Source organism: Oncorhynchus mykiss, chromosome 15 (assembly GCF_013265735.2).
Source record: "Oncorhynchus mykiss isolate Arlee chromosome 15, USDA_OmykA_1.1, whole genome shotgun sequence".
In the NCBI taxonomy this organism is placed as follows: Eukaryota; Metazoa; Chordata; class Actinopteri; order Salmoniformes; family Salmonidae; genus Oncorhynchus; species Oncorhynchus mykiss.
Window position 1 is genome coordinate 4,788,531 of NC_048579.1, and position 22,617 is coordinate 4,811,147.

The 22,617-nt window shown below is 41.9% G+C and overlaps 1 protein-coding gene across 3 annotated transcripts; it reads left to right on the top strand.

Moving 5' to 3' along the window:
* Positions 1 to 11: 11 nt before the first annotated feature.
* si:ch211-171b20.3 lies at positions 12 to 19,930 on the top strand. 3 transcript variants are annotated; one of them, XM_021562247.2, is made up of 8 exons: positions 12 to 906; positions 4,089 to 4,128; positions 5,728 to 5,885; positions 6,768 to 6,903; positions 8,311 to 8,406; positions 13,292 to 13,347; positions 15,838 to 15,897; positions 19,537 to 19,930. In XM_021562247.2, exons 1-8 carry the CDS (start codon positions 729 to 731, stop codon positions 19,677 to 19,679), a joined length of 867 nt encoding a protein of 288 aa, XP_021417922.2. In that variant the 5' UTR covers positions 12 to 728; the 3' UTR covers positions 19,680 to 19,930. The 3 variants fall into 3 exon arrangements, with proteins under 3 accessions (XP_021417922.2, XP_021417923.2, XP_021417924.2); XM_021562248.2 differs by lacking the exon at positions 15,838 to 15,897; XM_021562249.2 differs by lacking the exon at positions 13,292 to 13,347.
* The last annotated feature ends 2,687 nt before the right edge of the window (positions 19,931 to 22,617 follow it).

The following is a 22,617-nucleotide window of genomic DNA, read 5'->3' on the forward strand; positions in this document are numbered from 1 at the left end:
TCTACAGCAGTGCTCTCCAAGCTTGTTGCTGGAGAGCTACGGTCCTATGTGGTTTTTACTCCATCCCCATTTGTACCTAACCTGAACCTGTAGGGCGCTAGGAACAAGCTTTGGAGAGCTTTGCTTCTGGTCCACACTAATTTTGTCACATCAGTAATGACTTGAGTCACTTCTTTGAGGCATTTTTAACAACAAATAAATGTATCTTCTATACAAGCACTTCATTAACTAAGCAATGCAATGCTGTCACAAACTTGTGCGCATATCACTTTATATTATATGAACTTGTTTGGTTAGGCGAGTTGTAGTATATGAGGTGTATGTTACTATGTAAATTATTTGGACTGGGGCATGGTGATTGGGGCGACAGCATTGGGCCAGTAACCAAAATGTTGCCAGTTCAAACCCCCGAGCTGACAAGGTACAAATCTGTCGTTCTGCCCCTGAACAGGCAGTTAACCCACTGTTCCTAGGCCGTCATTGAAAATAAGGATTTGTTCTTAACTGACTTGCCTAGTTAAATAAAGGTCAAATAAAATGTCGGGGCTTGCTGCTTGGCCATCCACAGCCCGTAGCCATGGAAACCACATGATTCAATACGCCACGTAGCCTCTAGTGGGCTTTCTCAAGCTCTCCGCTGCTTAGTTTTTAATTCGTCTTTTTTGTTAACATGGCTAATTATTTAGTTGGTTTATGAGTTTGGGATATCGGTGCGTCGTATTAGCGTGATGCACCCCACAGCCAGCCCGAAGGTGATAACACTAGCGGCTTCTCTCAGCACCGCCGGGGACTTGACGCAGTTGGGCCAAGGCCGCTGTGGACCGCTCTCACAAATACCAGGAGGAAGGCTGGCCGGAGTCAAGCCGATTCATGTCCATACATTAAGGAGAAAATGCCCTCTGAGCGGTAAGGAGGAATGCTTGTTTTTTACAGAACGCATTAAATCTGTTTCTGGTTTGGGTGCTGTGAATAAACTGGCGTCGGATTTGTATATGTCTAAAGTGGATGCAAGTAGAGTATACAAGTGGTTAGGTGTTTAAAGCAAATATTTCTTAGACTATACAAGTAGTCCATTTCTTCTCAATCCTGACATTGTCATGCATGCTGTTCATGATCCGTGTGCAGTTTAAATTTAATAATCATCCAAATTCCTTTTTGTAACGCATGTGTCAGGAAGCAATTTATGATAATTTACCGAGTTCAAATCGACTACAAAACCCACAATGCAATGCGACCGCTAGAAAAATGACAGTCGATATCCGAATGAGAAGTAGTTTTAATGCAGTTTGTTTCGGGGATTATTTTACAACTAGCTATCGATGTAAACGTTGCATTCTCAACATATTGAACCTGGTAGAAATCGCGTTTCTAGCGCAAAACTACAGGAGTCGGGTTGCTATGGCAACGCGCAGTGGCCTCTTTGGCCTGCAGGGAGACTAGGAAAACCGCTTTGCGCGATGGGAGTTGTAGTCAAAAATAAGGATATTAATCTGACGACGCATTGAGGATTTTTATTTTTTATCTGAAATAATAATACTTTGTCGTGAGGATATAGACAGTTGTGTATGTTCTAGACAACTATAACTTTATCATGATCACATTTCAACTATAGGGTGGCATATCCCGTTAAGGGCAAGGCATGCTTATTTTGAGCCCTCTAACCGGTGTACTTTCTGACTGTCCATTATACATATGGGACGAAGTGATATAACCCGGCTCTGGACAATGTTCCCCTTTCCCAGTGTGGTGCCAATAGAGAGCATACCACTGCTGGCTTGCTTCTGAAGCTAAGCAGGGTTGGTCCTGGTCAGTCCCTGGATGGGAGACCAGATGCTGCTGGAAGTGTTGGTGGCCCAGTAGGAGGCACTCTTTCCTCTGGTCTAAAAAAAATATCCCAATGCCCCAGGGCGGTGATTGGGGACACTGCCCTGTGTAGGGTGCCGTCTTTCGGATGGGACATTAAACGGGTGTCCTGACTCTGAGGTCATTAAAGATCCCATGGCACTTATTGTAAGAGTAGGGGTGTTTAACCCCGGTGTCCTGGCTAAATTCCAAATCTGGCCCTCAAACCATCACAGTCACCTAATCCCCAGTTTACAATTGTCTCATTCGTCTCCTCTCCCCTGTAACTATTCCCCAGGTTGTTGCTGTAAATGAGAACGTGTTTTCAGTCAATTTACCTGGTAAAATAACGGATAAATAAAATAAATAGGCTTCTGATGATAGGTTTCCCTGTATAGTGCACTAATCACTCATGAACAGGATCTTGTTGCCCCTTGGAGTCTCCTGTAGAGCGCTGACCTCCTTTCATTAGCCAGCAGCTAGATAGCCAGCCTACCCATTACACACCGGTAATGTTACACGGTGAGACTGGGTACACAGCACTTTAATGCTTGGCCTCAGCTGACTGAGCCGTGCATCTTGGAATGTTCAGCCACCTGACAAAAAAAAGTTTAGCCTTAAAAAACAAATAGAAAGACATATCACAGCGGCAGGGTAGCCTAGTGGTTAGAGCGTTGGACTAGTAACCGGAAGGTTGCAAGTTCAAATCCCCGAGCTGACAAGGTACAAATCTGTCATTCTGCCCCTGAACAGGCAGTTAACCCACTGTTCCTAGGCCGTCATTGAAAATAAGATTTTGTTCTTAACTGACTTGCCTGGTTAAATAAAGGTAAAAAAAAAAAAATATGAATAGTGTGTAAATAGTATTTTTGTCGTCTATCCAGTAACACTTATTTTTTATTTTATTAATGTAATCTAATGTTCTTACTTTCGTGTATTTGTACGTTTTAATGTGGACCCCAGTGTAACCGATTTTTGAAATGGTTAGCTAGTTAGCGGGGTGCGCACTAATAGCGTTCCAATTTGGTGACGTCACTCGTGCTGACACCTTGAGGTAGTTGTTCCCCCCGACGCTTAGAGGGTGGCTGTTGTCTGTGTGTGCAGAGGGTCCCTGTTTCAAGCCCAGGTAGGGGCGAGGCGGAAGTTAAACTTTTAATTTTTTTTATAATTTTTTATTTCACCTTTATTTAACCAAGTAGGCCAGTTGAGAACAAGTTCTCATTTACAACTGCGACCTGGAAAAGATAAAGCAAAGCAGTACGACAGAAACAGAGTTACACATGGAATAAACAAGCATACAGTCAATAACACAATAGAAAAAATAAAGTCTCTATACAGTGTGTGCAAATGGAGTGAGGAGGTAAGGCAATAAATAGGCCATACTAGCGATGTAATTACAATTTAGCAGATTAACACTGGAGTGATAGATGAGCAGATGATGATGTGCAAGTAGAGATACTGGTGTGCAAAAGAGCAGCGAAGTAAATAAATATAAACAGTATGGGGATGAGGTAGGTAGATTGGGTAGGCTATTTACAGATGGACTATGTACGGCTGCAGTGATTGGTTAGCTGCTCAGATAGCTGATGTTTAAAGTTAGTGAGGGAAATGTAAGTCTCCAACTTCAGTGATTTTTGAAATTCGTTCCAGTCACTGGCAGCAGAGAACTGGAAGGAAAGGCGGCCAAAGGAGGTGTTGGCTTTGGGGATGATCAGTGAGATATACCTGTTGGAGCACGTGCTACGGGTGGGTGTTGTTATGGTGACCAGTGAACTGAGAAGGCGGAGCTTTACATAGAATAGATGACCTGGAGCCAGTGGGTCTGGCGACATATGTAGCAAGGGCCAGCCGACTAGAGCATACAGGATGCAGTGGTGGGTGGTATAAGGCGCTTTGGTAACAAAACGGATGCCACTGTGATAGACTACATCCAATTTGCTTGAGTAGAGTATTGGAAGCTATTTTGTAGATGACATCATCGAGGATCGATAGGATAGTCAGTTTTACTAGGGTAAGTTTGGTGGCGTGAGTGAAGGAGGCTTTGTTGGGCAATAGAACGCCGATTCTAGATTTGATTGGAGATGTTTGATATGATGGTTACACCAGGAAGAGTAGCTGCTGCATGTGCAGTATCTAATCCTAATATATTAGATTATAGTGTGACTGATTCTACTATGCTGGTTCCACTTCCTTCACATTTTATAGCTGAATACCACAACATGTTTTTTTTTATTTTGTTTTTCTAGACTCCAGGGACCGAAAGGATTCCACCTGGAATGTAGAGGGGTAAGTAACGTTAAGTGTACAAGAGAATTTCTATGTCCCAAATGGCACCCTATCCCCTATATAGTGCACTACATTTGATGGGCCCTGGTCGAAAGTTTAAGGTGTTAATTTCATATGCACAAGTACAGTGAAATGCCTTTCTTGCAAACTCAACCAACAATGCAATAATTAATGCAATGTGAACGCAGCAAAAAAAAGAAACAGCCCTTTTTCAGGACTCTGCCTTTCAAAGATAATTTGTAAAAATCAAAACAACTTCACAGATCTACATTGTAAAGGATTTAAACACTGTTTCCTATGCTTGTTCAATGAAACATACACAATAATGAACATGCACCTGTGGGACAGTCGTTAAGACACTAACAGCTTACAGACGGTAGGCAATTAAGGTCACAGTTATGAAAACTTAGTACACTAAAGAGGCCTTTCTACTGACTCTGGAAAAACACCGAAAGAAAGATGCCCAGGGTCTCCTTCTCATCTGTGTGAACATGCCTTAGGCATGCTGCAAGGAGGCATGAGGACTGCAGATGTGGCCAGGGCAATAAATTGCAATGTCCGTACTGTGAGACGCCTAAGACGGCGCTACAGGGAGACAGGATGGACAGCTGATCGTCCTCGCAGTGGCAGAACACGTGTAACAACATCTGCACAGGATCGGTACATCCCAACATCACACCTGCGGGACAGGTACAGGATGGCAACAACAACTGCCCGAGTTACACCAGGAACGCACGATCCCTCCATCAGTGTTCAGACTGCCCGCAATAGGATGAGAGAGGCTGGACTGAGTGCTTGTTGGCCTGTTGGAAGGCAGGTCCTCACCAGACATCACCGGCAACAACGTCGCCTATGGGCACAAACCCACCGTCGCTGGACCAGACAGGACTGGCAAAAAATGCTCTTCAATGACGAGTTGCGGTTTTGTCTCACCAGGGGTGATGGTTGGATTCGTGTTTATCGTCGAAGTCGTGTTTATCGTCATGGTTTGAGGCGGTGTGTCACAGCATCATCGGACTGAGCTTGTCATTGTGCAGGCAATCTCAACGCTGTGCGTTACAGGGAAGATATCCTCCGTCGTGGTATCCTTCCTGCAGGCTCATCCTGACATCACCCTCCAGCATGACAATGCCAACAGCCATACTGGTCGTTCTGTGTGTGATTTCCTGCAAGACAGGAATGTCAAGTGTTCTGCCATGGCCAGCAAAGAGCCCGGATCTCAACGTGCTCCCATTGAGCACGTCTGGGACCTGTTGGATCGGAGTGTCTGGGAACTGTGGGATAACCTCTCACAGCAAGAACTGGCAAATCTGGTGCAGTCCATGAGGAGGAGATGCACTGCAGTACTTAATGCAGCTGGTGGCCACACCAGATACTGACTGTTACTGAACCCCCCTTTGTTCAGGGACACATTATTCAATTTCTGTTAGTCACATGTCTGTGGAACTTGTTCAGTTTGGGGTGTAGGGTACCATTTGAGATGCTGAGTCAGGTTAGCTATATTATTAATATATTATAATTATTATTAGACACTACTCCATTCAGTTGAATGGATTTTTAATATGTGGCCTACTATTGAAATGTTATTTTCGTGTTCAGGTCTACTTCCTCCTTCCTGGGCAGAGAGGTGTCTCCGTTGTCCCGGCTGGGCACCTCGGATAATAACTACCCAGAGAAAGACATCTCTGAGAGACACTTTCCGTTTGATAAGACATGGAAGAATGACAGCAGGATGTATCCCAAGTATGATTTCCCAGGTATTCGTTTCATTTTTTTCCCCCCAGGTGATTATTACTGTAACATCCACAGCCTTTTCTCCCACAGCCACGTGACGGGGCGGCAGGTAGGTTAGTGTTGGGCCAGTAACCAGAAGGTTTGCTAGATCGAATCCCAGAGCTGACGAGGTAAAAATCTGTTCTGCCCCCTGAACAAGGCTGTTAACTTAATGTTCCTAGGCCGTCATTGTAAATAGGAATGTGTTCTTAACTGACTTGCCTGGTTAAATAAAGAGATGTCCTTATCGTGAGAGTAGGGTTGTTTAACCCCGGTGTCCTGGCTAAAGTCTCAATCTGACCCTCAAACCATCACGGTCACCTAATAATCCCCAGTTTACAATGCACTCATTCATCCCCCTCTCTTCTCCCCTGTAACTCTTCCCCAGGTCGTTGCTGTAAATGAGAATCTGTTCTCAGTCAACTAACCTGGTTAAATAACAGATAAAATAAAAAAAAAGGCTCAGTTTGATTGACGTTGGACATGTGTGTCTCCAGACTCACCAGTAGATGGCGACCTCAGCATTTGTATTTTCCAATGGTCCAAGCTATTGACATTGTCAGGCTTGGTTGCAGCAGTCCTTTGTGTCTGTGTGTGTGTGTGTGTGTGTGTGTGTGTGTGTGTGTGTGGTGTCTGTGTGGTGTGTGTGTGTGTGGTGTCTGTGTGGTGTGTGTGTGTGTGGTGTCTGTGTGTGTGTGTGTGTGTGTGTGTGTGAACCCTTCTAGGCAGGTTTTGGACCAGCGACATCCACGTCAAACTGTGGCTTCACCTTCTATTTGAGCCAATGTTGTTTTTCCCCATTTCCACTCTATCTTGTTGACATTCTCTTAGTAAAGCTTATTTTAGAATGAATTTTCCCCACTCAGATGAGCGTCCCATGAAGCCTAGCGGCTCCATCCCTCCCCTGCCCAGAGACTACCAGATCCACCGGTCGGGCCACCTCCACCACTATACCCTCCACAAGGAGCTTTCCCAGGCCCCTGCTCGCCCCTGCGCCTTTGGGTAAGCAGACCCCGCTTGGCCTTCGGGGTAACTAAGCAGCCCATCCGGAATAAATTAATCCATCACTGTGCTCTGTGTCTCTACTGTCTGTAAATGCCAGTCTGACTCAGCCATGTTTCAAATGAAACAGGCCCCAGCTGCCCCGTGGGGGGGGTGGGGTATATTTTGAACGCTTAGCAGGTCAGGATAATAGTCAAATTCACGCACTTATCAAGAGAACGCGTGCTCATCCATGCTGCCTCTGGCTTGGCGGACTCACTAAGCACAAACACATCTTCTGTAAATAATCTGAGTGTTGGAGCGTTCCCCTGGCTATCTGTAAATAATCTGAGTGTTGGAGCGTTCCCCTGGCTATCTGTAAATAATCTGAGTGTTGGAGCGTTCCCCTGGCTATCTGTAAATAATCTGAGTGTTGGAGCGTTCCCCTGGCTATCTGTAAATAATCTGAGTGTTGGAGCGTACCCCTGGCTATCTGTAAATAATCTGAGTGTTGGAGCGTACCCCTGGCTATCTGTAAATAATCTGAGTGTTGGAGCGTACCCCTGGCTATCTGTAAATAATCTGAGTGTTGGAGCGTTCCCCTGGCTATCTGTAAATAATCTGAGTGTTGGAGCGTTCCCCTGGCTATCTGTAAATAATCTGAGTGTTGGAGCGTTCCCCTGGCTATCTGTAAATAATCTGAGTGTTGGAGCGTTCCCCTGGCTATCTGTAAATAATCTGAGTGTTGGAGTGTACCCCTGGCTATCTGTAAATAATCTGAGTGTTGGAGCGTTCCCCTGGCTATCTGTAAATAATCTGAGTGTTGGAGCGTTCCCCTGGCTATCTGTAAATAATCTGAGTGTTGGAGCGTACCCCTGGCTATCTGTAAATAATCTGAGTGTTGGAGCGTACCCCTGGCTATCTGTAAATAATCTGAGTGTTGGAGTGTTCCCCTGGCTATCTGTAAATGTTAACAACAAAAAAATGGTGCCATCTGCTTTGCATAATATAAAGACATTTTAAGTGATTTTATATATTTGTAATTTTACTTTTGATACTTAAGTATATTTTAGCAATTACATGTTATTTTAATACTTAAGTATATTTAAAAACCAAATACTTTTACTCAAGTAGTATTTTACTGGCTTTCACTTTTACTTGAGTAACTTCCTATTAAGGTATCTGTACTTTCACTCAAGTATGACAATTGGGTGCTTTTTCCACCGCTGTTACACTGAGGGCTGGTAGGTTACAATGTGTCAGACAGTAGAGAGGAGCCGGCCAAACCCCTTCTGATTCAAAGTCATAGTCTGTTGACTCTAATCTGACAGTCATTGGAGTTTAAACAATAAAATAAAAAACTTTATTAGTGTGTGTTGGGGTTGACGGTGTGCTAGGGTGTTGATGCTGTGCACCTCCGCCCTCCAGCTCTTATGACCTGACGTCAGTTCCTGCCATCCTGCTGCCAGCTGCAGCCTCGCTCAATGGAAGAAACCCCTTCTCTACAGAAGGCTACAAGAACAGGTACCAGAGTGTTATTAAAGTACCATTACAGTATTAAATATACAGTACGTCTACATCCCATCCCTATGACCTATGACCTACAGCAAGTAGTAGTATTGAGATTTTGTGTCACTGGCCTACACACAATAGCCCATAATGTGGGGGCGGCAGGTAGCCTAGTGGTTAGAGCGTTGGACTTGTAACCGAAAGGTTGCAAGATCGAATCCTCCGAGCTGCCCCTGAACAAGGCCCACTGTTCCCTGGTAGGCCGTCATTGAAAATAAGAATTTGTTCTTAACTGACTTTCCTAGTTATATAATAAAATTAAAAAAAATTAAAATTAAAAAATGAGATTTTGAGAAATAATAAAAATTAAAAAAAATTACTTAACAAAAATATAAACACAACATGTACAGTTTTGGTCCCATGTTTCATGAGCTGAAATAAATGATCCCAGAAATGTCCCATTACAAAAAGCTTTTTTCTCTACAAATGTTAATGCTACAAATGCACAAATTTGTTGACATCCCTGTTAGTGAGCATTTCTCCTTTGCCAAGATAATCCATCCACATGACAGGTGTGGCATGTCAACAATCTGATTCAACAGCATGATCATTACACAGGTGCACCTTGTGCTGGGGGGGGGCAATAAAAGACCATTCTAAAACGTGCAGTTTTGTCACACTACACAAAACCACAGATGTCTCAAGTTTTGAGGGAACGTGGATTTGAAATGCTGACTGCAGGAATGTCCCGCAGAACTGAGAATTTAAAGTATAAGCCGCCTCCAATGTAATTTTAGAGAATTTGGCAGTATATCCAGCCGGCCTCAAAACCGCAGACCAGGACCTCCACATCCGACCTCACCTGCGGGATCGTCTGAGACCAGCCACCCGAACAACTGATGAATCTGAGGATAGTTTTCTTTCTAATAAAGCCCTTTTGTGGGGCTAAACTCATTCTGATTGGCTGGGCCTGGCTCCTATTCCCTCCCAGGTCCACCCATGGTTTCGCCTCTGCCCAGTCATGTACAAGCCATAGATTCGGGCCTAATTTATTTATTTAAATTGTCTGATGTCCTTATCAAATCAAATGCATTTGTCACATATACGTGTTTAGCAGATGTTATTGCAGGAGTAGCGAAATGCTTGTGTTTTTAGCTCCAACAGTGCAGTAGTAATATCTAACAATCCCCATCTAAACTAAAGGAATGGAATTCAGAGTATATAAATATTAGGACGAGCGATGTCAGAGCTGCATAGATATAGTAGAATAGTATAGAATACAGTAGTATAGTATAGAATACAGTAGTATAGTATAGAATACAGTAGTATAGTATAGAATACAGTAGTATAGTATAGAATACAGTAGTATAGTATAGAATACAGTAGTATAGTATAGAATACAGTAGTATAGAATACAGTAGTATAGAATACAGTAGTATAGTATAGAATACAGTAGTATAGTATAGAATACAGTAGTATAGTATAGAATACAGTAGTATAGTATAGAATACAGTAGTATAGTATAGAATACAGTAGTATAGTATAGAATACAGTAGTATAGTATAGAATACAGTAGTATAGTATAGAATACAGTAGTATAGTATAGAATACAGTAGTATAGTATAGAATACAGTAGTATAGTATAGAATACAGTAGTATAGTATAGAATACAGTAGTATAGTATAGAATACAGTATATACATATGAGATGAGTAATACATAGACTAAGATACAGTAGAATAGTATAGAATACAGTATATACATATGAGATGAGTAATACATAGACTAAGATACAGTAGAATAGTATAGAATACAGTATATACATATGAGATCAGTAATACATAGACTAAGATACAGTAGTATAGTATAGAATACAGTATATACATATGAGATGAGTAATACATAGACTGAGATACAGTAGAATAGTATAGAATACAGTTTATACATATGAGATGAGTAATACATAGACTAAGATACAGTAGTATAGTATAGAATACAGTATATACATATGAGATGAGTAATACATAGACTAAGATACAGTAGAATAGTATAGAATACAGTATATACATATGAGATGAGTAATACATAGACTAAGATACAGTAGAATAGTATAGAATACAGTATATACATAGATGAGTAATGCAAAATATGTAAACATTATTAGTGACATTATTAAAATGACTAGTGTTCCATTATTAAAGTGGCCAGTGATTTCAAGTCTATGTACAGTGCCTTGCGAAAGTATTCGGCCCCCTTGAACTCTGCGACCTTTTGCCACATTTCAGGCTTCAAACATAAAGATATAAAACTGTATTTTTTTGTGAAGAATCAACAACAAGTGGGACACAATCATGAAGTGGAACGACATTTATTGGATATTTCAAACTTTTTTAACAAATCAAAAACTGAAAAATTGGGCGTGCAAAATTATTCAGCCCCTTTACTTTCAGTGCAGCAAACTCTCTCCAGAAGTTCAGTGAGGATCTCTGAATGATCCAAAGTTGACCTAAATGACTAATGATGATAAATACAATCCACCTGTGTGTAATCAAGTCTCCGTATAAATGCACCTGCACTGTGATAGTCTCAGAGGTCCGTTAAAAGCGCAGAGAGCATCATGAAGAACAAGGAACACACCAGGCAGGTCCGAGATACTGTTATGAAGAAGTTTAAAGCCGGATTTGGATACAAAAATATTTCCCAAGCTTTAAACATCCCAAGGAGCACTGTGCAAGCGATAATATTGAAATGGAAGGAGTATCAGACCACTGCAAATCTACCAAGACCTGGCCGTCCCTCTAAACTTTCAGCTCATACAAGGAGAAGACTGATCAGAGATGCAGCCACGAGGCCCATGATCACTCTGGATGAACTGCAGAGATCTACAGCTGAGGTGGGAGACTCTGTCCATAGGACAACAATCAGTTGTGTATTGCACAAATCTGGCCTTTATGGAAGAGTGGCAAGAAGAAAGCCATTTCTTAAAGATATCCATAAAAAGTGTTGTTTAAAGTTTGCCACAAGCCACCTGGGAGACGCACCAAACATGTGGAAGAAGGTGCTCTGGTCAGATGAAACCAAAATGTAACTTTTTGGCAACAATGCAAGACGTTATGTTTGGCGTAAAAGCAACACAGCCCATCACCCTGAACACACCATCCCCACTGTCAAACATGGTGGTGGCAGCATTATGGTTTGGGCCTGCTTTTCTTCAGCAGGGACAGGGAAGATGGTTAAAATTGATGGGAAGATGGATGGAGCCAAATACAGGACCATTCTGGAAGAAAACCTGATGGAGTCTGCAAAAGACCTGAGACTGGGACGGAGATTTGTCTTCCAACAAGACAATGATCCAAAACATAAAGCAAAATCTACAATGGAATGGTTCAAAAATAAACATATCCAGGTGTTAGAATGGCCAAGTCAAAGTCCAGACCTGAATCCAATCGAGAATCTGTGGAAAGAACTGAAAACTGCTGTTCACAAATGCTCTCCATCCAACCTCACTGAGCTCGAGCTGTTTTGCAAGGAGGAATGGGAAAAAATGTCAGTCTCTCGATGTGCAAAACTGATAGAGACATACCCCAAGCGACTTACAGCTGTAATCGCAGCAAAAGGTGGCGCTACAAAGTATTAACTTAAGGGGGCTGAATAATTTTGCACGCCCAATATTTCAGTTTTTGATTTGTTAAAAAAGTTTGAAATATCCAATAAATGTCGTTCCACTTCATGATTGTGTCCCACCTGTTGTTGATTCTTCACAAAAAAATACAGTTTTATATCTTTATGTTTGAAGCCTGAAATGTGGCAAAAGGTCGCAAAGTTCAAGGGGGGCGAATACTTTCGCAAGGCACTGTATATACGGTAGCAGCATCTAATGTGCTAGTGATGGCTATTTAACAGTTTGATGGCCTTGGGATAGAAGCTGTTTTTCAGTCTCTGAGGCCAATGTAACTGTTTTAAAAGTTCCCCTTTAGTTGAATTAGATATTTTGGTGTTTAATTTTCAATACATTTGCAAACATAAAAAAAAAAAAAAAAATCACTGTCATTATGGGGTATTGTGTGTAGATGGATGACATTTAAAAAAAATATATATATATATATTTTAAATTCATTTTGAATTTAATACAACAAGAATAAGTCAAAGGGGATGAACACTTCTTAAAGGCCCATAGGGTCAAACGGCACTCCATAGGGTATTGGTCAAATGTGCTGCACGATATAGGGCCCTCCTACTCAAATCTGGACCTCGAAGCCAGTTCCACTGTTCCCCCTCTAATCAGGGACTGATTTAGACCTGGGACACCAGGTGGGTGATTCCCCCTCTGATCAGGGACTGATTTAGACCTGGGACACCAGGTGGGTGATTCCCCTCTAATCAGGGACTGATTTAGACCTGGGACACCAGGGGTGTTTCCCCTCTAATCAGGGACTAAGTCAGACCTGGGACACCAGGTGGGTGATTCCCCTCTAATCAGGGACTGATTTAGACCTGGGACACCAGGTGGGTGATTCCCCTCTAATCAGGGACTGAGTTAGACCTGGGACACCAGGTGGGTGATTCCCCTCTAATCAGGGACTGATTTAGACCTGGGACACCAGGTGGGTGATTCCCCTCTAATCAGGGACTGATTTAGACCTGGGACACCAGGTGGGTGATTCCCCTCTAATCAGGGACTGATTTAGACCTGGGACACCAGGTGGGTGTAATTATCAGTTAGAACAGAAAACCGTCTGGTTCTGGTCTTCGTAGGGAAAGAGTTGAATTACTCTGACATATAGAGAATAGGTTGCCGTTTGGGATGCATATCTACACTATATAGAGTATGCTAGGACCATATGTAGCATGACATCACAAGTTTTGGTGGTAACTTGTCTTGTTGCCCATTCTGTTCTCAGACCAAGAGTAAATAACAGAACCTGCAGTCTTTTCACAATAGGAGCTAATCAGAAATGTAAGTATGATTCAAATCTAAAAACGAAGTATTAAAGTGAGAAGTAGGTATTGGTCTGAAGCGGACAAAGAAAGTGAATTCACATGAGCACCACAATGCTTATTTCACCCATGCTATACCAAGGTTTTCCAGCACACGGCTTTGTCCTACTACAGTAGCAATGTTTGTCTATTGTACTTCAATGTGAATGCAGGTTTCTTAGGATTACAACCTTCTCAAACAGCCTATTTCATACCCTTAAGAGGTTCTTCCACAATAATGTGATTAGTACGGCATAAAAGTTCAAGTATTGGATTCTTCACTCACCACACTAATCCCATTCCACTGTTTTCAAGCGTTTTTGTATTATATGAAAACAAGCTTTTGCTTTTAAACTTACAAGATCACCTTGATTGAGCAAACTGTTTTGTCTTGTAGTTATGTGGTGCCTGTCTGTATTTCCTTGTACTGCTAAATATAAAGGTTTATGTCAGTATATATCATAAAATATTTTGGGGGGTCAGTAGATGCCCAACATAAAACCTGATTGTGTGTAGTACACAGTCACTCATATACAGGGCCTTCAGAATGTATTCATACCTCTTGACCTTTACACATTTTGTTGTTAGAGCATTTTGTTGTTATTTAAAAAAAAATTGATGAAATATATATATTTCTCTCACACTCTTACACAATACTCCATAAGGACAAATTGAAAACATGTTTTATTTATTTTTATTTTTAGCAAATGTATTGAAAATACAGAAAGACCTCATTTTAAATAAGTATTCACTCCCCTGAGTCAATACTTAGTTAGAAGCAACTTTTGGTGATGATTACAACTTTGAGTCGTTTTGGATATGTCTGTATCAGCTTTGAGTCATCATGGATGTGTCTGTCAGCTTTGCACATCTGGATTTGGGGATTTTCTCCCATTCTTCCTTGCAGATTTTTTTTTAAAGCTCTCTTAAGTTAGATGGATGAGTGGTGGTGAACAACAATCTTCAAGTCTTTCCACAGATTTTCAACGGGATTCAAGTCTGGGCTTTGGCTGGGCCACTCAAGGACTTTAAGATTCTTGTTCTGAAACCAATCCAGTCTTACTTTGGCTGTATACTTTGGGCCATTGTCCTGTTGGAACATAAATCTTTGCCCCCAGTCTAAGGTCATTTGAAGCAGGTTCTCATCAAGGATTTGTATGTGTTTGGCGCTATTCATTTTTCACTCTATCCTTACCAGTTTCCCAGTCCCTACGCTGTAAAGCATCCCCATATGCTGCCACCGCCATGCTTCACGGTAGGTGTTAGACGGGTGATGAGCTGTGCCTGGTTTTCTCCAGACATAGCGTTTTGCATTCAGGCTAAAGAGTTACATTTTTGTCTCATTATACCATAGAATCGTTTGCCTTTATGATGTGGCTTTTTCCAAACTCCAGGCGTGCTGTCATGTGCCTGTTTCTCAGGAGTGGCATCCGTCTGGCCACTCTCTCATCAAGCCCAGATTGGTGAAGCACCGTACAGAATGTTGTCCATCTGGCAGTTTCTCCCATCTCAGCCAAGGGAACTCTGTAGTTCTGTCAGAGTGGTCAATGGAAGAGTAGCTGCTGATTTGGCAGCAGCTAATGGGAATCCATAATAAATACAAAATGGGTTCTTGGTTTTCTTTCTGACCAAGATCCTTCTGGCCCGGTTGTTCAGTTTGGTCGGACGGCTCTAAGCAGTCTGTGTAGTGTCATGTTTTTTCCATTTCCCCTAATTATGGCTGTGCTCTTAGAAACATTCAACACTCTAGAAATATAATTTTGATGAGGTGAATAAAACTATCTATGGTTTAGTTCCTGCTCTGACATGTCGACTGTGGCACCTTATATATATATAGACAGGTGTTTCTTTCCAAATCATGTCCAATCAACTGAATTGGCCACAGGTGAACTCCAATCGAGTCGTAATGACATCTCAAGGATGATCAAAGGGTTATTTGGATTGTCAATAGCAAAGTGGTGTGAATACTTGCTGTATGTAAATGAGATTTCTGTATTACATTTTCCAAACATTTGCAAAAAATGTTTAAAAAAAAAAAATGTTTTCACTTTGTCATTATGTTGTATTGTGTGTAGATGGGGTGGGGGAAAAAAAACATCTATTGAATGCATTTGGCATTCAGGCTGTAACACAGCAAAATGTGGAATAAGGTGGACATTCTGAAGGTCTATAGAAGCCTGTCTGCGTTCCTGATGACCTGTGTCAAGCTCAGAAACACTTGTTTTGCAAACATGATCCTGTTTTATCATTTACTGTATACCGTGGCCAGTTTTATGACCTTTTGTCAAATTAATATGTAGCTTAAAGTTGCGTCTATTTGTATTCATTTTTTGCAATAAAGATGGAAACTCTACAATAGTAAAAACGTACAATAGGCCTAGTAAAAGCTAAACCGTTAACCAGAGGGTACAATATATTTTTTTTGAATTGGCTAACTAGTTATTATTCTGTTCTCTATCATGTTTTATAGGCCTACCTGCTACCTGCAATGTCCGACTGTCGATAGCCCACTCATCTCAAACACACGCAGGTGATGCTCGTTCAAAGTGTCATTCTCATCCTGGCTGATATGTTGATTTTTTTTATTTGATTCCAATATTTTTTTTAATTAAAACTGTGCCTCAATAAATAACATAAATTATGAAATGAATTTCCATCTCCGTTGTCAGTTAGCATTGATGCTACCAAAAGGTAGCACATCGTTGGTTCTTAACGGACGGAAATGAACGAGAGTGATTCAATTATACATGTAATAAAAACTGTTGCACCTACAAGCCTATTCAGTCCAAATTGATCCAAAGTATAATTGTCTTGCGGTGTCCTTGTTTTCATTCAACGTCTCGGTATGGGCAAAATAATTCTCTGATGATAAAATCCAGTTTACTTGGATTTGAGAATTTTCCTCAACATTGGTGTCATATTGGCTTAGATATGTTGGTAGGGCGATTTGAATTTAACGTAGTTACATACACTTATGTTGGAGTCATTTAAAACTTGTTCTTCAACCCCCCCCCCTCCCCCAAATTTATTGATAACTAACTATAGTTTTGGCAAGTCAGTTAGGACATCTACTTTGTGCATGACACACGTAATTTTTCCAACAATTGTTTACAGACAGATTATTTCACTTATAATTCACTGTATCACAATTCCAGTGGGTCAGAAGTTTACATACTCTAAGTTGATGGTGCCTTTAAACAGCTTGGAAAATGCCAGAAAATGTTGTCATGGCTTTAGAAGCTTCTGATAGGCTAATTGACATCATTTGAGTAAATTGGAGGTTCACCTGTGGATGTATGTCAAGGCCTACCTTCAAACTCAGTGCCTCTTTGCTTGACATCATGGGAAAATCAAAAGACATCAGCCAAGACCTCAGAAAAAAAATGTGTAGACCTTCACAAGTCTGGTTCATCCTTGGGAGCATTTTCCAAACGCCTGAAGGTACCACATTCATCTGTACAAACAATAGTATGCAAGTATAAACACCATGGGACCACTCAGCCGGCATACCGCTCAGGAAGGAGACGCGTTCTGTCTCCTAGAGATGAACGTACTTTGGTGCGAAAAGTGCAAATCAATCCCAGAACAACAGCAAAGAACCCTGTGAAGATGCTGGAGGAAACAGGTACACAAATGTCTATATCCACAGTAAAACGAGTCCTATATCGGCATAACCTGAAAGGCCGCTCAGCAAGGAAGAAGCCACTGCTCCAAAACCACCATAAAAAAGCCAGATTACGGTTTGCAAGTGCACATAAGGATAAAGATCGTACTTTTTGGAGAAATGTCCTCTGGTATGATGAAACAAAAATAGAACTGTTTGGCCATAATGAGGAATGAGGAAAAAGGGAGAGGCTTGCAAGCTAAGGAACACCATCCCAACCATGAAGCAAGGGGGTGGCAGCGTCATGTTTGGGTTTGCTTTGCTGCAGGAGGGATTGGTGCACTTCACAAAAGAGTATCAAGAGAGAGGAAAATTATGTTGCTTCAATATATACACATCTCAAGACATCAATCAGGAAGTTAAAGCTTGGTCGCAAATGGGTCTTCCAAATGGACAATGACCCCAAGCATACTTCCAATGTTGTGACAAAATGGCTTAACTTCTTTGGGGGCAGTATTTTCACGTCCGAATGAAAAGCGTGCCCAGAGTAAACTGACTGCTATCAGGCCCAGATGCTAGGATATGCATATTATTAGTAGATGTGGATAGAAAACACTCTGACGTTTCTAAAACTGTTTGAATGATGTCTGTGAGTATAACAGAACTCAAATGGCAGAAGAAAATCCAACCAGGAAGTGGGAAATCTGAGGTTTGTAGGTTTTTAAGTCTTAGCCTATCCAATATACAGTGTCTGTGGGGTCATATTATACTTCATAAGGCTTCCACTAGATGTCAACAGTCTTTAGAACCTTGTGTCCGGCTTCTACTGTGAAGTGGGAGAGAATGAGAGCTGATTGAGTCATGGGTCTGCCAGAAGGCCATGTGCTCAGTCAGGGCGTGCGCCCGTAAGAGTTAGCTCCGTTCCCTTTTATTTCTAAAGACAAAGGAATTCTCAGATTTAAATTTTTTTGAAAATTTATAATAAAAACATCGTAAAGATCGTTTGACATGTTTCTATGAACTGTAATGTGACTTTCGTCTGAACTTTCGCCTGGACTTGCCCGCGCTTCGTGTGTTTGGATTGTGAACTATGTTTCTATGAACTGTAATGTAACTTTTTTGATTTTGTCTGGACCTAGTGCCTGTGCATTTGGATTACTGTACTAAATGCGTGAACAAAAAGGAGGTATTTGGACATAAATGATGCACTTTATCGAACAAAACTAACAGTTTTGTGGAACTGGGATTCCTGGGAGTGCATTCCAATGAAGATCATCAAAGGTAAGTGAATATTTATAATGTTATTTCTGACTTTTGTTGACTCCATAACATGGCGGGTATCTGTATTGCTTGTTTTGGTCTCTGAGCGCTGTACTCAGATTATTCCATGGTGTGCTTTTTTGAAATCTGCGGTTGCAGAACACAGCGGTTGCATTAAGGATAAGTATTTATTTAATTCCATGCATAACAGTTGTATTTTCATCAACATTTATGATGAGTATTTCTGTAAATTGACGTGGATCTGCACTTTCACCGGATGTTTTGGAGGCAAAACAACGCGCCAATGTAAACAGAGATTTTTGGCTATAAATATGAACTTTATCGAACAAAACATACATGTATTGTGTAACATGAAGTCCTATGAGTGTCATCTGATGAAGATCATCAAAGGTTAGTGATTCATTTGATCTCTATTTCTGCTTTTTGTGACTCCTCTCTTTGGCTGGAAAAATGGCTGTTTTTGTGACTAGGTGCAGACCTAACATAATCGCATGGTGTGCTTTTGTCGTAAAGCCTTTTTGAAATCGGACACTGTGGTGGGATTAACAAGAAGTTTATCTTTATGTTCATAGACCGTCCGCTCTGTTCCTCCTCCTTTAGACTGTCCTCTCTGTTCCTCCCTCCTTTAGACTGTCCTCTCTGTACCTCCCCCTTTAGACTGTCCTCTCTGTTCCTCCTCCTTTAGACTGTCCTCTCTGTTCCTCCTCCTTTAGACTGTCCTCTCTGTTCCCCCCCCTTTAGACTGTCCTCTCTGTTCCTCCTCTTTTAGACTGTCCTCTCTGTTCCTCCCTCCTTTAGACTGTCCTCTCTCTTCCTCCTCCTTTAGACTGTCCTCTCTGTTCCTCCTCCTTTAGACTGTCCTCTCTCTTCCTCCTCCTTTAGACTGTCCTCTCTGTTCCTCCTTGTTCATAGACCGTCCTCTCTGTTCCTCCTCCTTTAGACTGTCCTCTCTGTTCCTCCTCCTTTAGACTGTCCTCTCTGTTCCTCCTCCTTTAGACTGTCCTCTCTGTTCCTCCTCCTTTACTGTCCTCTCTGTTCCTCCTCCTTTAGACTGTCCTCTCTCTTCCTCCTCCTTTAGACTGTCCTCTCTGTTCCTCCTCCTTTAGACTGTCCTCTCTGTTCCTCCTCCAGGACAGTCGGATCCTGATGCTTGGATCAGACACTGTTTTGTTTCTAGTCCAGTGTTCCCCATATCACACATGACCTGCTCAATATTTTAGCCCTCTCATCCACGAAGGAGTCTTTGGAGTGTACATACCACTCTCCTCTCTGCTCCTCCTCCAGCCCAGTCGTACCCAGACCCGGTAAGCGGAGCCCCGTCAGCCTCAATCATCCAGAGGCTGTCTGAGATCGCTTCTCTGGAGGGAGAGACGGTCAGGCAGGAGAAGATCAAGAAGATTAAGAAGAACAGGAGACAGGACTCCTGACACAACCTGTCTATCAGCCAATCAGAGAGCAGAGGTCACAGTTTAAGGCTGTGACCCCATACGCTGTGCCAATGCCGCCCGAACAAATAAAACATTTAGGGAAATATAAACCTTTTTCTTGTTTAAATATAATCTAACTTTGTAAAAGCTTGTTGGTGCTATGTAATAGCAAAGTGTAATTCAATCCTGTGACTTATACTACTGTTCAAAATTTGGAGGTCACTTTAGACTTGTCCTTGTTTTTGAAATTATTATTTTTTTTAAAATTTTGTCCATTTAAAATAACATCGTATTGATCAGAAATACGGTTTAGACGTTGTTAATGTTGTAAATGACTATTGTAGATGGAAACGGCTGATTTTTTAAAATGGAAAATCTACAGAACCACATTATCAGCAACCATCACTCCTGTGTTCCAATGGCACGCTGTGTTAGCCTTCTAAAATTATAAACTTGGATTAGCTAACTGATAATTACATATATATAGAGCACTACTTTAGACCAGAGCCCTATTCCCTATATAATGTGCTACTATAGACCAGGGCCCTATTCCCTATATAGTGCACTACTTTAGACCAGAGCCCTATTCCCTATATAATGAGAGCCCTATTCCCTAGACCAAGGCCCTATTCCCTATATAGAGCACTACTTTAGACCAGGGCCCTATTCCCTATATAATGTGCTACTATAGACCAGGGCCCTATTCCCTATATAGTGCACTACTTTAGACCAGAGCCTTATTCCCTATATAATGTGCTACTATAGACCAGGGCCCTATTCCCTATATAGTGCACTACTTTAGACCAGAGCCCTATTCCCTATATAATGTGCTACTATAGACCAGGGCCCTATTCCCTATATAGTGCACTACTTTAGACCAGAGCCCTATTCCCAAAATAGTCCACTACTTTTTGACCAAGGCCCTATTCCCTATATAGTGCACCACTGTTGACCAAGGTCCATAGGGACACTATATAGTGAAAAGTGTGCAAATTGGGACATAGACAGAGTGCATTCCATATCACCAATATAGAGACCAAGTCAGTCCCACAGGACTGGGGAATGTGGCCTTTCTTCACTAAAGTAGGCTTCATTGTGGCGCTGCAGTACTGTACAGACACCAACTTTACCGGTGAATAGACCTCATTGTGTTCAATAACGAGGCCCCTCACACACACACGTCTATTGTGTCTTGTTTTGTGTCAGGGTGAGATGAGGAGAGAATCGGTTGCGTGGAGGGAGATTCGACGAGCAGTTGCATTGACCAGGGAGGGACACGACAGGGCTGAAACGGCCTCGAGAAGGCGTTAATGCGCACATGTACGAAACGGATAGCAGGAACCGCTACCCCTCCATTACCCCAGTGAATTGACTCGCTGCAGGGAGAGTGTGCGCAGTAAAACTCCATTTGATCACAAACGTTGTGCTAACGACTGACGACACAGAGCCTGGAGGAGAGAAGCCAATGTCTGACAACACACTGACAACACAGAGACAACTTACTGACAACACACTGATAATACACTGACAACACAGAGACAACTTACTGACAACACACTGACAACACAGAGACAACTTACTGACAACATACTGACAACACAGAGACAACTTACTGATAATACACTGACAACACGCTGACAACACAGAGACAACTTACTGATAATACACTGACAACACGCTGACAACACACTGATAACATACTGCCAACACAGAGACAACTTACTGCCAACACAGAGACAACTTACTGCCAACACAGAGACAACTTACTGCCAACACAGAGACAACTTACTGCCAACACAGAGACAACTTACTGCCAACACAGAGACAACTTACTGCCAACACAGAGACAACTTACTGCCAACACAGAGACAACTTACTGCCAACACAGAGACAACTTACTGCCAACACAGAGACAACTTACTGCCAACACAGAGACAACTTACTGCCAATACACTGACAACATGCTGCCAACACAGAGACAACTTACTGCCAACACACTGACAACATGCTGCCAACACAGAGACAACTTACTGCCAACTTACTGACAACACACTGACAACACAGAGACAACTTACTGACAATACGCTGACAACTTACTGACAATTTACTGACAACTTACTGACAACACACTGACAACACACTGACAACTTACTGACAACATACTGATAACATACTGACAACACACTGATAACACGCTGACAACTTACTGAAAACATGCTTACCAAACACTCAACACAACCATGGAGGGGCTTTTGGAGAGAAGCTAACGACTGACAACACGCTGACAACTCACGGCAGGCATGCAGGCGCGCGCGCGCACACAAGCCCTGTTTATACCTGATTCCAACATGCGTCCTTTGTCCTGATCTTGTCCTCATTATTATTAAGACGTGTTGGGATCTGACTGTGATCAGATCCTACGTGTAAACAGACAACATCAGGACAGAACCAATAGGGAAGGAGTCTGTTAGAAAACAGTGATCTCTGGGGTCAGAGGTGATTCACTAATGAGAACATCAGATTCATGATAATCTAATGAAAAGATCAGATTCATGAAAATGTAGTTGAAAACATCAGATTCAAGACAATGTCATTGAAAACATCAGATGTATGATAATGTACTGAAAATAGGATACGATCTTCGTTGCAGTAAGTGATTCCATTGACATCATCCTCTTCTTGTAGAATCTGTCCCAAATGGAACCATATTCCCTTTATAGTGCACTTCCTTTAACCAGGGTCCATAGCGCTTCTTGTCAAAAGTAGTGCGCGATGTAGGGAATAGGGTGCCATTTGGGACTCAAGCTCTATTGTCCTAGTGTGAAGTAGAATCTGAAGTCCGAATGGCTGAATAGCATCCAATGACAGCGTGGTGTGACAAGAGAAGATGGTTCCAATACCAGGGCGAGAGAGAGCCCATAGTTACAGCCCCAACAAA

Bases quoted from the DNA above. Each gene is read 5' to 3' on its own strand.
- si:ch211-171b20.3 (XM_021562247.2), top strand. From the start codon at position 729: ATGCACCCCACAGCCAGCCCGAAGGTGATAACACTAGCGGCTTCTCTC. The intron at 8,407-13,291 runs GTACCAGAGTGT...TTCTGTTCTCAG, and splicing joins ACAGAAGGCTACAAGAACAG to ACCAAGAGTAAATAACAGAA. The intron at 13,348-15,837 runs GTAAGTATGATT...CATGTTTTATAG, and splicing joins AATAGGAGCTAATCAGAAAT to GCCTACCTGCTACCTGCAAT.